This window comes from Dermacentor albipictus, chromosome 2, assembly GCF_038994185.2.
Source record: "Dermacentor albipictus isolate Rhodes 1998 colony chromosome 2, USDA_Dalb.pri_finalv2, whole genome shotgun sequence".
Taxonomy (NCBI): domain Eukaryota; kingdom Metazoa; phylum Arthropoda; class Arachnida; order Ixodida; family Ixodidae; genus Dermacentor; species Dermacentor albipictus.
In genome coordinates this window covers 23460890-23477280 of record NC_091822.1, presented here as the reverse complement: position 1 = coordinate 23477280, position 16391 = coordinate 23460890, and the positions used below count along the sequence as shown (strand labels likewise).

The 16391-nt window shown below is 45.3% G+C and overlaps 1 protein-coding gene across 13 annotated transcripts in view; it reads left to right on the top strand.

Moving 5' to 3' along the window:
• The first annotated feature begins 6662 nt into the window (after positions 1-6662).
• The window catches only part of LOC135897935 (testis-specific serine/threonine-protein kinase 3-like), a 245996-nt gene continuing 236267 nt past the window's right edge, over positions 6663-16391 (top strand). For 7 of the 13 annotated variants that reach the window (XM_070533523.1, XM_070533520.1, XM_065426635.2 and 4 more), the window contains exons 1-2: positions 6663-6806; positions 12454-12673. In XM_070533523.1, the coding sequence (XP_070389624.1) occupies positions 6666-6806; positions 12454-12673 (361 nt within the window). In that variant the 5' untranslated portion in view covers positions 6663-6665. Of the gene's footprint in view, positions 6815-12453; positions 12674-16391 lie in introns of all 13 variants that reach the window. The other 6 variants (XM_070533526.1, XM_070533525.1, XM_070533519.1 and 3 more) reach the window with 2 other exon arrangements.

Here is a 16391-nt window from a genome sequence, read left to right as displayed (position 1 = left end):
GTCCGCAGAAAAACCGCTACCTTGACGTCATCAGGATGTCCAACGACCGCAGAAAGTCCCGCCCCTGGCGGACACTCGACATTCACCTATCCCGCGGACGTCGTTCGGACGTGGTGAAAAGCGGTAACAAAATTGATAAACGTCCGAACGTCCGTTTTTGATGTCCGACAAACCAGGCCAGGGTGTACGATCCCTTTGCGCCTTATAGTCGTCCGGAGGTCTATTAGTACGTCCCGTGGATTTTTTCATACCTCCTGCGGACGTTCTTAATGTCCGGCAACGTGGTCCGTAGTATGTGCCAGGGTTGTTTGCTGTCCATTGAGAAGGTAATTTACAGTCAGCCATAGCAGTGCTCTATCGACCGCACTCTATGTGAGTGCCTCATCACGGCGAGAAGCAGTGAGAACGGGTGAATGGGTGCGCAAAGGAGACTACTCAGCGTAGGCGTCGTCTGCTCTTCCTCGTAAGAAGCTTTAGGTTGGAGTCAACTCCGATGCTGCCTATTCAAACACATGTGAAACGCAGATAATTTTATGAAACAACCACGAGACCAATTTGAATGACGTCTGTTGTATTTGAATTTAAATGCTAGAGACTGTCGAAAGTGGATTTGTATTCAGAGCTTGATATCTTTTCTAAAGATTGCATGAAATAAGCAAGTTCTAAAAAATCGAATCACAATGTTTACAAATGCGCAACTTTTCTACAAGGACAACTATGGCTGCATCTGCAAATTCGATTAAAGCACCTAAAGTGGGCAATATTCGTATATCAATATAGAGCTTACGTGAATTGTTTGCAATTTTATGAGCGTTCTGCAAACGTCCTACTTGCATATTAATTATACATTTCATAGAGGCGCATAATACATCAATTTTGGTCGCATCAGAAGCTCCATTAGAGGAGTTAACAGAAATGCGATGCCTTTTTCGTTGCTGAGAGTTGCAAACGGCGCAGTTTCTTTTGTTGAAAATTTTATATTTTCATTTAAGTTATAATAAATAAACTGGCACTCAAATCAGCGTTCTGCTTGCAACTATCACCGGGTTATGACTTTTTCTTTTAAACGCAATAAATCTATACAAGTTCGGTCCAGTAGTTGGCGAGAAAAACGATTTATCCGAGCCCATGCATTTAAGTAGGAGCTCCCCAGCTAAAGCTCTCTCTTAAGGAGTGCGCATGCCTTGCGTTTGTTATCAGTGAGGCCCCGTTGTTGACACGAATCCGGGACATTGCGCGTGCTGACGAGTTACCGTCCTTTAACCTTCTCTGGCGCATGCGCTCTATCACGGACGTCTCGCCCACGTGTGCGGATGCACGGGACCGTTTCTTTTCTTTGTGCGCAGGACCGAGCAGACGACCGACGACAGCGAACTGCGGAAGCGTAGCAGACGACACTCGCGCACGGCCCGCTTTGGGCTACGGTCACCGATGTCGCCGCTTCTCGGCGCCGACCTTGCCGGGGCTCATGGCTTGTTTAAAATCTGGCCGATTGTGCGGGTGCCATTACATCGTATGGGGCGAGGGGGGCGTGATAGTTGCTTTGCAATTTTTCCTTTTTATTTTATTATCCTCAAGCGCATACGCTATACAGAGGGGAATGGTATATAATATATAGAGAAAAATCAACACAATACAGAATATTGAAACAAAAGGCAATACAGAAACCCAACTACACGAGAACAATAAAGGGCCAAATACGTGTTAAAGTAGAAGCAATCGATAAACAGAATAAACGGCGATAAGCAACGATGCTACAAAGTAGCTCAAAGAACAGTCACAAGCGGGGCAACATATGTGCAGATCGCAACACACTGAAAACCTGATAACTGTCTGAAAAAAAAAAAGATGTCAGGGATGAGCATCAAGATATCGCACGAGAGAGGAACGGAAAGTCGTGATCTGGTATTGATGCCACGTCTGGCGGAAGGCGATTCCATTCTGTCGATGTACGAGGTATAGAAATTAATAAAGAAGGGCATTGGTTTTAGAACTGATCAGGTTTAATTTGCAAAGATGGTCGATGCGTGATGAGTGATAAAATGGTTGCGGAATAAAAGCACGCTTCAATTCCTCATGATGACGATAAATTTTGTGAAGGAAGGAAGGAAGAAAAGGCAGGGAGGTTAACCAGTTTAGTTCAACCGGTTTGCTACCGTACACATAGTGGCGGGATGGGGGGATGAAACATGGGGAGGAGAAAGAGAGCAGATAGCACAGAACACACATCGTCAGTTACAGTACGTCACTCTTGCGTGGTACGTGACATCACTGTCACAGCTGCTTGTCCAAGCCCAACGTTTTCAAAAACCGAAGTAGTCCCTTCGTCGCCTTCAGCTGCGATGTCTTCTGTCGGCGACATGTGAAAATCGTTTTAACTCACAATGGTCTATTGTCAAGGTGCGCAAGGACGGACGCCAGGGATTGTCTCTGAACATTATATTCGGGACAGTCGCAGAGAATGTGTTCTAGCGTCTCCTCGCAAAAACAGGCGTTGCAGAGAGCGTTGTCAGCCATTCCAATGCGAAATGAGTAAGATTTCGTGAATGCCACCCCTAGCCATAAGCGATAAAGCAGATTGACCTCTCTTCACCCGCCGTGGTTGCTCAGTGGCTATGGTGTTAGGCTGCTGAGCACGAGGTCGCGGGATCGAATCCCGGCCACGGCGGCCGCATTTCGATGGGGGCGAAATGCGAAAACACCCGTGTACTTAGATTTAGGTGCACGTTAAAGAACCCCAGGTGGTCAAAATTTCCGGAGTCCCCCACTACGGCGTGCCTCATAATCAGAAAGTGGTTTTGGCACGTAAAATCCCATATATTATTAGATTGACCTCTTTTCGGCGGAGACCAGTTGGCATACAGAGATGCATGAAAGAGGGCAGTTGGTATTGACGATTGCTCCGGTTGGTCTGGCTACTTGGTGTGCACCACGGAGAGAGCGTGATCTCCTGTGCAAGTACTCGAAGTCTGCTGGCTGCGTCAGACAGTGAAAGTGGCATAGCCTCTTTCTATGTGTCTTCAAGAGCTGCCCGAGTGGCATTATTGGCGTCTTCATTTCCTATGACGCCGCAATGACTTGGCAGCCACTGAAACATCACGTGGTGTCCTTTTTCACGTGATGTATAGAGTAGGAATATAATATTAAATACGAGCTGTTCGTATGGCCCGTGACGCAGAGCTGATAGCACAGATTGTAGGGCTGCCTTTGAGTCACTTAAGATTGACCATTGTCGAGGTCGTTCCCGATTGACGAAACCAAGTGCAGCGCGAAGAGCAGCTAGTTCCGCAGATGTCGATGTCGTTGGGTGGTCAGTCCTAACGCTGATAGTAACAGCTCTTGCTGGGACAACCACAGCATCGGACGAACACTGGATGTTTGTGGAACCAGCAGTATATGTACAAAGTCTGCATACCTCTCGTGTAGAAGAAGCAGAGACAGTTGTTTCAGCACAGGCGACGACAGGTCAGACGTTTTCCCGATTTCCGGAACACTGAGATGTACTGTGGGGCTGGTAAGACACCAGGAGTGTATCGATGGTTTAGATGCAGCGCTGAAGCCCGAGGGAAGTTTGTCGTTGTACTTGACGATAATTTTAGAGAATGATGCTTGGTGCCTGTCTGAAGGTAGTGTTGCAAGGTGATAACGGGCGCGTGTAAAATGTCTGGTGTGCGTTCTCAGGGCTACCACCATAATGTGAGCTTGCATTAGATGGTCCCGAGTAATCGCAATATTTGGCTGTGTTGACGTGCATCTGGGCACACCAAGGCAAACCCTGAGTGCTTGAACTTGTGCTGGCTGCAGAAAACGAATATTTGTCTTGCAGCTGCTGTTCAGTCCAGGTAGACTATATCTTAAAAACGGAGAAAGAGAGCTCTGTAGAGTTTCAGCATTGCGTCTACTGACATCGCCCACGTCTTTCCTGTCAAGTATATAAACAACTGGGAAGTTGCTGTCAGGCGCCGTTTCATGTAGGTCACGTGCCGGCTGAAACAGAGGTCTCGGTCAATAATTACGCCAAGAAATCTGTGGGTTTTGATATAGGAAATGGTTCGCCCATGGATTGAGATGACATAAGGCGTTATTGGTTTGCGAGTAAATGCCACTAGTGCACATTTTTCTGGTGATATACTGAGACCTTGTTTACACAAGTAGCTCGCTGCCAAAGTTGCCGCTCTTTGAAGCCACGCACCTATCTGAGGACGTGTAACTGCCTAAGTCCAGACACAGATGTCGTCTGCGTATATTGAAATCTTAATGGTCGTTGGCAAGTATGCAACAAGTCAAACAATAGCGACGTTGAATAGTGTCGGGCTGAGAGCACCGCCTTGAGGAACGCCCCTGCTGGTATAGCGTCGCGTAGTTGGGCCATCGTCAATTAACACAAAGAATGATCTTGCCGATAGGTAACTTACAATCCACAAAAAGACTCGACTGCCTAGGCCAACCTTCGCAAGAGCGTCGAGAATGGCCTCCTGTAATGCGTTATCGTATGCGCCTTTCACATCTAAGAATAAAACTGCAGATAAACGCTTACGCGACCTTTCGTGCTGAACATATGAAACGAGATCAACTACATTGTCGATGGAAGAGCGGTCACGTCGGAAACCAACCATGGAATTCGGATAAATCTTGTGGTGTTTAAGGTACCATTCCAGGCGGCCAAGGATCATCCGTTTCCTTATCTTTCCTACACAGCTGGCCAGCGCTATCGAGCGGTAAGAGGTGAGCTCTAGTGGGGATTTGCCCTGCTTCAAGAGTGGCACCAGGCGGCAGGAGGGAAATGTTCCTGAAGAATGGAAAGTAATTTTGTGAAAAAGGTTAAGGCGGGATACGTTCCTACGGAGCTCATGACACGGCAATGATAGCGTCAGTTTCATTGAAGTTACGCTGCTAGTACGATTACAATTGGAAAGAATAAAACGCGCCGCATTATTCTGGACCATACCCGCCGTGGTTGCTTAGTGGCTATGGTGTGAAATGCGGCCACGGCGGCCGCAATTTGATGGGGGCAAAATGCGAAAACACCCGTGTACTTATATTTAGGTGCATGTTAAAGGACCCCAGGTGGTCGAAATTTCAGGAGTCCCCTTCTACGGCGTGCTTCATAATCAGAAAGTGGTTTTGGCACGTAAAACCCCAGAATTTAATTTTTATTCAGGACCATCTCAAGTGAGGATGTTAAGTTCTTGAAAGCGGGGTCCCAAATTGCAGAGGCACATTCTAATTTTGAACGCACTAACGTATTGTACATAGTCAGTTTAGCAGAAACAGGTGCTTTAGAAAATTTTCGGCGCAGGTAACCAAGTATGCAATAACTGCGGTTAATTATATAATCGATATGATGCTTAGAGCTAACATTAGTTATGTGGACGCCTAAGTATTTGTAAAAGGTAACGTGATCTAAAAGAATACTATTTTTTTTCATAGCAAGCAGGAGTAGTGAGTATAGTGCATGATACTCGCATAACTTTACATTTTTAACATTTATATCCATGGCCCATGTATTACACTATTTAACTATACTATTTAGATGAACTTGAGAAGCAGAAACTTCGGCAAGGTCAGCTATTCCGCGATAAATAACGCAGTCGTCGTCGAATAAGTGGATAGAGGAAGTCAAGCAGTTAGGAAGGTCATTAATATAAACTAAGAGCGCCCAAGGTGGACCCCTGTGGCACACTTGACGCGACAGTTGTTAACGATGAATTGTCATTGTTAGTGAACACGTACGGCGACCGTCCCTTACGAGATACATTCTATCCAGCTGAAAAGATTTACGTCAATACTGGGGCACCTGGGTTTTATATGGCAGTGATTAATTTCGTCTAATGCTTTGGAGAAATCTTGGAAGATGCAATCAGCTAAAGAACGATTGTCGATAAGAGTTAGCATGGAATGAGTAAAACTCAATAACTGAGTCTCGCATGACTACTACTTCCTAAAACCGTGTTGAGCCGAAATAAAAGAAATAGTTCAAGCAAAGTGTGAGTAGATGACGCGTTCGAGAATTTCGCAAGGTATGCTGGTAAGAGAAATTGGGCGATAATTTAGGGGTGATTGCTTAATACCTGACTTATGAAGTGGAATTACCTTCGCCTGCTTCTAGTGCTCGGGAAGAATACCAGTATTTAATGATTGCTGAAAATTTTTAGTAAGAAAAATAGAGCAATACATTTTTGTTTCTTTGAGGAATTTTGCCTTTATGCAGTCAACACCAGAGGAACATGAGTGTTTCAGTGTGTCAATGAGGTTCAGAATTCCGGCCACATCTATTACTATTGGCTGCATACTGACGAAATTGGAGAAAGAGGATATGATGGTAATGAACTATTGCTTGCGGATGAGAAATTCAGACTAAACCCATGAATCAAAATAGATAATCGCTCTTTACTAGGCACAGGTAAGCCATTCTGGTGAACTAAAGAGATCTCTTTGTCGCTGCGGGTATTAGTACGATGTTCCAAAATTTCCGAAGATTACTGATAATAGCTCCTCCTAATATCTCCTCCTTATCCTAATAGCTTTCCTAGGCTGCGATATGCTCTACTATAGCGCCGGTGTGTTTTTGTGAACTTTGCCGTTTTCGCTTTGTGAGAGTTAAACAAGAAAGCTGCTGCAGGAAATGATGGCACCATTCGCCGAACCAAATGTGGGTGCGTGCCATGCACTGGGAGAGAAGAAGTCGCGATGGGCTCCAGCGAGGACGAGGAGCCCGAGGAGGCCGAGAAATCCAAGGAGTGCTTGGCAGCCCACGGGTATACTGTTGGAAAGACGCTCGGTGCGGGATCCTATTCAACAGTCAAGTAAGAACGTGCGTTGGCACAGTCTAAAAAATCACGTCCAGCTTTGCAGGTGATGACATTCGATGGGGCGAAGGCAAAAACTGCCGTCTACCATACATTGGGTGCGCATGAAAGAAACATATGATAATCATAATCATAATCAGCCTGTTTTATGTCCACTGTAGGACGACGACCTCTCCCTGCGAGCTCCAATTGTCCCTGGCCGGCGCCAACCGATTCCAACTAGCGCTCAGGAATTCCTTAGTTTCATCGCCCCACCTAGTCTTCTGCAGTCCTCGACTGCGGTTTTCTTCTCTTGGCACCCATTCTGTAATCCTAATGGTCCACCGGTTATCTAAACTGCGCACTACATGGCCTGCCCAGCTGCATTTTTTTTCTCTTAATGATAAATTGAAATAGCGGCTAAACCCGTTTGCCCTCTGACCGAAACCACTCTCTTTCTCTCTCTTAACGTTATGCCTAGCATTCTTCGTTCCGTCGCTCTTTGCGTGGTCCTTAACTTGCTCGAAAGCTTCTCTGTCAGTCTCCGAGTTTCTACCCCATATGTCAGCAATGGTAAAGTACACTGATTGCACACCTTCCTTTTCAATGATAATGGTAAGCTTCCAGTCAGGAGCTGACAATGTCTGCCATATGCGATGCAACCCATTTTTAGTTCTATGAATTTCCACTTCGTAGTCAGTGTTCCCTGTTAATAGTTGACCTAGGTAAACGTAATCCTTCACAGACTGTAGAGCAGCGTTGCCAGATTTGGCTACTTTTTGAGGCTGTTGGCGGGAAAAAAAACTGCCTTGGCTACTTGGCTACTTTATCTGCTACTTTTTAAATATCTTGACTATTGCAAAACTTGGGTAGAAACTTGTGTAGCTCATATTATGCAGCAACAATAGCAAATATTTAGGGCAACGCACGACCACCGCACTTGAAATCTTTTCAACTGGTCCATCATCATAGCCAATCTTACTCGAGCACTTTCATTTCATGCAAAGGACTTCGCACTAGTAATGTCACAGCGTGTTCCATCTTCGCATTGACGTTCCGCGTCAGGCCTGCTTTGGGCTTCTTCAATTTTCAGAGCTCTGACTGCCATCGGGCTGCCAGCTAGTTCCGCTCCTAACAGGAAGTCACGTAAGCTGGGATCCTAAGACAACCCGAAGCTGCCCGAAGTTTCCAAAATCGAACACTCGGACAGCTGGCCGCGGTATCAACGCAAACATGCCACCCGCATGGCAACGGCCGGCGCGCTCTCGGCGTAGTCGGTCCACTTATGTGTTGCCAGCTTGTAAATATACAGCTGTATTTGGGAATACGATCACTTTTGCGAGATTTCGCGCGACTGGGTGAAAGCCTGTTCCCTATGGGCATCTCACTTTGCGCAGCGTAACAAACGGCCTGCCACGCGTCCGATGCCAAGACGCCAAATCGCACGTAAATAATCGCGAAAGCGATCGCTCGAGGATGCCTCGAGCTTTGACATTCCTCCAGAAATGATTGCCAAGATTGACTGAAACATTTACACCTGAACTGCAGCTGTGATTCTGATTTGGGATAACATTCTAGTCATATTATATGCTGATCAAAGCGTTGTTAGCTGTACTCATTTATAGGCGTTTCATAATATTTTTTTTGTATGTTCCTACATTTACTAAAAGCATCTTTCAGCGTTGGCTTAGACAATGTCTTCAATGTTACACAATAAATGAAAATGCTACGTTTTTCCATAACGTGGCTACTTTATTGGCTACATTTCTGTATCTGGCCAAAGTTGGCTACTTTTCTGGCTACTTTCCGAGATGTTTTGGCTACTTTTCACATTTTAGACCGGGCAACTCTGCTGTAGAGGCCGACTGGCGATCCTGAAGTCTTGTTCCCTTGCCCGGCTATTCATCATTATATCTGTCTTCTGCATAATAATCTTCAAACCCACTCTTACGCTCTGTCTGTTAAGGTCCTCAATCATTTATTGTAACTCGTCTGCATTGTTGCTGAATAGAGCAATGTCATCGGCAAACGGAAGGTTGCTTACATATTCGCCGTCGATCTTTACTCCTAAGCCTTCCCAGTTTAATAGCTTGACTACTTCTTCCAAGCAAGCAGCGAATAGCATTGGAGAGATTGTGTCTCACTGTCTAGTACCTTTGTTTATAGGTATCTTCCTACTTTTCTTGTGTAGAATTAGGGTATGTGTAGAATCTCTGTAGATATTTTTCAATATATTGACATAAGCAGTCTGTACTCCTTGATTATGTTGTGCCTCTAAAATTATGGGGTTTTACGTGCCAAAACCACTTTCTGATTAGGAGGCACGCCGCAGTGGAGGACTCCGGAAATTTTGACCACCTGGGGTTCTTTAACGTGCGCCTAAATCTAAGTACACGGGTGTTTCCGCATTTCGTATGTTGTGCCTCTATGACTACTGATATCTCTACTGAATCAAATGCCTTTTCGTAATCTGTAAAAGCCATATGGAGAAGCTGGTTGTACTCTGCGGATTTTTCGATTACCTGATTAATGTCATGGACGTGATCTATCGTAGAGTATCCATTCCTGAAGGCAGCCTGTTCCCTTGGTTGACCGAAGTCCAGTGCTGCCCTTATTCTAATGCAAATTATCGCGGTGAATATTCTATATAATACTGGGAGTAAGCTAATGGGCTTATCATTTTTCAATTCTTTAGCATCTCCCCTTTTGTGGATTAGTATAATGTTTGCATTCTTCCAGTAATCGGGGACCTTTGAAGTCAATAGACACTTATAAAGACCCGCCAGTTTTTCAAGCATTATGTCTCCTCCATCTTTGATTAAATCGACTGTTATTCCGTCTTCTTCTGCCGCTTTCCCCCATTTTATGTATTGCAAGGCCCTTCTAACCCCATAGCTAGTTATAGAAGGAGCCTCTGCAACCTGTTAATTACTGGTTGGAATGAAGGTATCGTGGCTCCTCTGAGTACTGTACAGGTCAGTATAGAATTCTTCCGCTTCTTTTATTATATCGGTGAGATTGCTGATGATATTAACCTGCTTATCTTTCAGTGCATACCTCTTGGTTCGTCTTATGCCAAGTTTCCTTCTCAATGATTTCATGCTGAGTCCATTTTTTATGGCTTCCTCAGCCTTTCTCACGTTATAATTTCGAACATTCCTTATTATCGCCTTGTTGATGGGTTTTGACAGTTCTGCGGATTCTACCTTATCTTTTGAGCTGGGCACTTTTATTGTCGTTTCTTTATTCGGTCCTTTGTTACTTGGGAGAGCTTACCTACTGGTTGCCTTGGTGCCTTACTTCCCACTTCAATTGCTGCTTCTGAAGCCAGCCTAGTTATGGTTTCGTTTGTCGCCTCTATTTCATCTTCAGCTCTCTGTTCTAAGGCTGCATATTTATTTGCAAGTGCCAACTTGAATTGGTCTGCTTTTAACTTTGATACGTCTAGGCTGGCCTCTTTCTTCTTGACCAATTTTACTCTGTATTTTCATATTGAGGTGCATCCTAGCCCTCACTAACCTATGATCAATGCATTTTACCCGACCTAACACTTCTACATCCTGCACTATACTGGGATTGGCAGAAAGTATGAAATAAATTTCATTTCTGGTTTCACCATTAGGGCTTTTCCAGGTGCACTTCTTGTTCCAATGCTTCCTGAAGAAGGTGTTCATTATTCACAGCTTATTCGTTTCCGCGAATTCTACCAACATCTCTCCTTTAGCGTTCCAAGAATCGACGCCGTAGTTGTCAATTGCTTGTTCACCAGCCTGCTTTTCCCGCTCTTTTGGATTAAAGTCCTCCATTACTACAGTATATCGAGTTTGTATTTTATTATCGCCAATACAACATCGTCATAAAACTGGTCTAACGCATTATTAGAAAACATTTCCTTGCTGATGTTCTATTCTTTTTATAATTACCATAGTTCGTCAGCGGTCTCTTGATCAGCCTTTCTTTACAAAATATTTCTGCACGTTTCGATATATGCATAAACATCGTGCAACGTCTCGCCTTTGTACGAGTAATCATTGCTCGCGTGCTGGCAGCCTCCTCTTTCAAACTTATTACATAGCTACCACATATGGATCATGGGATGCTAGAATCTTCTTGAGCTTACATCGATATAGTTGTACAAATACCAATGTTGCCATGTTGCTCGACATTCTTCACCTCAGTGGCTTTATAAATATGGCAAAAGAGTGGAGGGGGAGCTTCTTTCGGCAAAGCGACAAATAATCTTAATAAGCGAAGAGAGCATACTGTGCCAGATACGAGTTTCGTAGAAAAGTTGAAACGCTTTCGCCTCCCTTACTGTGTCGACATCGATATTCTCATGAGGAATGTCCTCCAGTTAATGACTGAACTCTTGACATAGTTCTGACACCTGTCTTATGCTTCAAACAGGTCACACGAAACCGAAGACATAGGCTTTGGTAAAGAAAGTGCATACTGCATGTTCAGAGTATTCGAGGGAGATTTTAACAGCAGAAAAGTGTTCTGAGCAGATTGCCCTGATGCAATGTATGCAGTCGTTTTCAGTTAGTTTTAATATATTTCTTCACGTCCAGAAGCTATTATTTCTTTTGTGCATAACTCTGTCCTTGCTAAACCTCAACTGACGATCAACCGCCGAGTGACACATATGCTTCTCCTGCATCTACTGTCGGACGAAAAAAAAAAGATGCTATTTCTTGTTAGTTGCCTTGAAAATGTGCCATTTATGCCTAGATAGTGAAAGACAAAACTAAGTGTAGTATCTAGTTTAAGAAACATCTGCAATATGCTCTTGAGGAATTCTGTAGTGATACCTTAATTGTTAGCGATATTACAGATCTGAATGGAGATCTAGTGGTTTTGCATGTATCACAAAAGCAAACCAAATATGAGAAACAACACTACAGAAATTTACAATTGAATTTTCTAAATATTTATCGTCACATTAGCACAAAGTGACCTACGCAGAAAATGATGAGAAATGATGTGGATCTGCTGCTCTTGATAATCTTTTTATTATTCAGAATTAACTGTTGTGACAAAAGATTCTTTGTTAGAATCGTTTCATGCATAGGAAACAAACATGGCCTCTGTAGCAATTTCCCATCTGAGAAATTGTATGAAGCTATTTGTGTAGGTATGCTTATAGTACCGAATGAGGCCATTTGTACTGAATAATGAGATACTCAGCTCTAGATTATTGTGTTGTGTGTTTAATGCCTTGTTTTATGGTAGGTTTCTAATAAAAGCAGCGAATAAAAGCATTTTACTGCCTACTGATCTTCTGCCGAAACAAAATAGCTGCGCGCCAAGCCGTGCTGGCTCGCGCATTCTGGCTGGGACGTCACTAGCAGCCACTTTTATGGCGGCTGAGATGCGTCGAGCGGCCACACTTATTCAGAAAGCCAGCCTGGCCATGGAAGCAGGCGCGTTGGAGAGTAATATTGCGACCGTCTAGCCGAACACCTTCTCTCGGCACTCTGTGTGCCAAGAAAGTTTCGTCATCGCCATCTTATTAACGGTAGCGTTACATGCGTGTTCTTATTTATGTTTAGTTTATCATGGTAAATTAGGGACATATGGTAAGTAGTAACAACTACGCGCAGGTAACACATTATGTTATTCCTTCTAAAGCGAGTTTATAAAGTACAGTTGTAATTTACCGCAGGCTTGTATCCAAGGACGGTGCGACATATGCCTGCAAAATTATCTCCAAGGAAAAGTCTTCGACGATTTATCGAGTAAAGTTTCTGCCTCGCGAGCTCAAAATTCTCGGCTCGACCAAGCACCCGCACATTACGCAAATCTTCACCATCATCGAGGAGCCAACCAAAGTGTTCATCATCATGGAGATGGCCTGTGGTGGAGATCTTCTGGAAAAGATACTGGTAGGCTGCAATTACAATGTCTCGTAAGGTCGCCATCTTAAGGGCATTAGGCGACGGCAATGTAGTACTGGCAGGATGTGCTTACAATAACCGATATCTGACGCATGCCTGGCTTTTCAAAAATTAAAACACTTGAACTATGAACAGAAGGATAATTTCTGCTAAGATGCTCGCGCTGGGGTTCCGAACACTTATTTTTTGCGGTGGAATCTGTTACGCGCAACGTCGAATGAAGTAACCAAACGAACCTTAAACATATATACATGTCAAAAATATAGCATGTCTACAAGAGCGGGGCTGGTGAGTGCTGCAGCAAACAGTGGTGATCGATAAAGAAGTATATACATGGTGGCTCCGGTCTGCGTGACTAGGGCGGTCACAGGATTCCTTGTTCGTTCGCCACCTGACGCTTCCACTGACCATGTCACCTTACTCGGCCCACTGATGTTTTTTTCATAGATGCAGCGTTTTCTCACGACGGATCTATGGCGTGTTGTCGTGGATCGCCGCTAGTCCAGGCACCCTCAGCTATGTCTGTGAATTTGAAACAAACTCCTTAATCTTTCGTTATCACCCGCTTGATCGACCTAGGGTGGGTTTGGGAATCGAGCCTTCTGACGCATTCGCGCATTTGGGAACTTCAGTGAGCGTTTTAGTCGCCCCTCAGATACGGACCAATAATTAGCATCGGCCAAGTTCTGCGAACGCAACCACTCGCCGTGGTATTCGAATTATGGTGCGCAGGTGCGCGTCGATCCTGCTACCGGACTGCCCAGACGCGCTGGCTATCCCGCCTTCGTTTTCCACGCGTGGGGTTTTTTTCTCCCCCTGCATGACGTTTCCCGAAACAGCAGTTGGAAGCTGGCATGATTCGAGGTGACTGACCACCACAGCACTGGAGCGTCGTGCAAGGCCGACCTGTCCCCCTCCAGCTGAGCGCCTTCGAGGCGAGGAGGCAACGCCGGACGGAGGCAGCCATAGGAGAATAAATCCCGTGGAGTGCCCCATTGGCCGAACATGACGCCACTTACGAGTACGGACTTGCAGATTCGAGGAGAATGACGACACCTGTGCGGGCTCGACGATTGGATGATAATGACGTGACACCGACGGACTTGAAGGGGTCTTAAGACAGATAACCATCGGGACGAGAGAGACGTTCCTCTTGCCGTGGGCGGCAGCGTCTGGTTTGCTGGCAGCCGTAACAATTAGTTTTTTCAGTTACTTTGCGTTGTTCTATTCCTGTACATAGATAACTAAAACTTTTTTTTCTTTGTTCCCCTAAACGTGAGTTAACTTCCAACCTCAACGGCTAGATCAAATGCCCCAAAACGAAGGAGAGTAAAAGGCTCACAATGGCTAACGTATCAATTTGGTACAACTTTTAACGTTTAACAATAATTTTGAAAATTGGACTGGCGGTAGAGAGTTAGAGTAGATGCTATCATGCGAAATACACGAGGGCATAAATGCACTTGAAGAAGCCATTTTAACGCGACTAAAATGACCTAATAAAAGAGAGCACTAAACAACTTGGACACTACACTCACAGCTGATTTATTACAACTCCCTAAAACTAAACACAGTACGAAATAACGCGCAGGTGCACGAATAATGAGATGGAAAAACTAAAAAAAAAATCAACACATGGAAAGAGACTTGAGGAACCGATTACTGGTTCCAATTGCACACACATAAGTATCGCTGATGGAATGCGTGCCGCTTTAAAACCTCCAACACTTCGCGTGCAGCAAATTCTTTGCTTCTGCCTAGTCTCGTCAAATACACCTGAAAGTCATGGAATGCGCGGACAAATTAGCATTGTTTATTCATAATTGAAAGCTTATGCTCGCCTCATGATTCAATTATGCGTCTTCCCTAGTGACGGAAATGACCCTTCCCCCATGACAACACTGATTTCGCGCTGCCCATAGAGCCTGGCGTTCCTCTTCTGAACTCCACGCTGTGCTCTCGCATAAAATGCGGTGGTGCACGCCAACAGCACAAGAGCGCCTTATCTAGCTGACACTTCCTGTCTATGTGGCAAACTTCGTCCGCGATTCATTGGGGGCTGAGATGATGCCGTTGTGTGGTGCTCATCGTTTGCAAGAGCATCTCCGAGAACGTTTCAGAGACCGAGCACGGATCTCTGGCTGCATAGGATAGGATAGGATAGGATACATTTTATTGCTCTAATTTACAGAGTCATTCAGTGGTCAGACCGAGTGCTTCCATCTAAAACCCGCCAACGTTTTATCAAAACCGGCCTGCGCAATTTGAGTACAGGATTTCAGGCGAGTGAATTCAAAGCAGAGGGTGGCGGTTCATATCTCGACTTGTTTCGACACTGCATAATAATATAACTAAGGGCTTTATGCAAACCTGGGCTGTATGACCGACAGACATGGGCATTCGTTAAAAGATATGAACTGTAAGCCTTGATTTGCGACTTCACGTCCGAAGAGCACACCCTTCCCATGTCGAAAAGTGGCTAAACTATTGTCACGAGCTCTCGTAACAAAGACAAAAAGATGAAGGGTAGAGAAAGAGGACGACTACGTTCGGCAGGCTACCTTTGGACCGCTCCTGGAATGAACGCCAACCGTCTCCCTTTATGTACCCTGCATTTTTGAGTAAACGGTATTCGCGCGTAACAGTTGGTGCAGCTGTGCGGGGTAACTCCCACTGCCGACAACGGAGCTGTCACTATAAGACCTTCGTAGAAGCCGCCGCCTTGACGGGCTTTTGCCCCCGGCCACCATTATGCCTCGAGACGAAGATGCTCCCAGTACTGCATAGGCTAGACCAGCCCCGATTCAGCACTACCATTCACCGCAAAGGCTGGGGAAGATGTTCACGAGTGGCCCACCCGTTATGAGCGGGTAAGCCAGTACAATCACTGGAACGCTGCCTCCCAACTGAGGAACGTTGTTTTCTTTTAGACCCACACGGCGATCGTTTGGTATGACGACCACGCGGGCAAGTGTTTTCGCGATTTGGATGCTAAAAAGCAACGAGCGGAATTAACTTTAGCTCAGCGGGGTCAGGTCCCCGGAGAGACATGCACCACATTCAATGAGGAAGTTCTGAAACTGCGCAAGACCGTAAGCCCTCTAATGTCAGAAGAAGTTAAGGTGGGACACCTTTTAAAGGGAATCGCGGGAGACTTCCTTATTGGAAAATACAATTTAGAAACCCTATCAGCCGTGGTGTGGCACTGCCGTACCTTCGAAACACTGAAGACTCGTCGAAATACACCGAAATTTGGAAGGCTAGCTAACGTGACGATTTTGGACAGTGTGCACACGAGTTCTCCAACAGACTTATCATCCACCGTTCGTCAGATTGTCCATGAGCAGCTCCTTCGACACGAAGAACAAGCACATTGTGTGGCACCACATTACTGCTCCTGCGCTTTCGGAGATGCCGTTTCTGCAATCCCCTCGACTCCTTGGCAGGTCTCGATAAACACTGCGGATTTTGGCAGCTATTGAGACGGACCACATTATGACCGGAGCGAACCATCTCATAACGATTCTTTTAACCAAAGCCTTGATCAGCGCCCACGGTACGTTCGATCTCGATGACCAGGCACTGCTTATGATTTACAAGGCGAGAATATGAGTTACTGTGCACGCACGGCCGCGGTAGAACATTGTCATCAGCCTTCCTAAGTTTGCCCTATGCCGCTATGCGACAGCTGTGGCACATCAGGTCA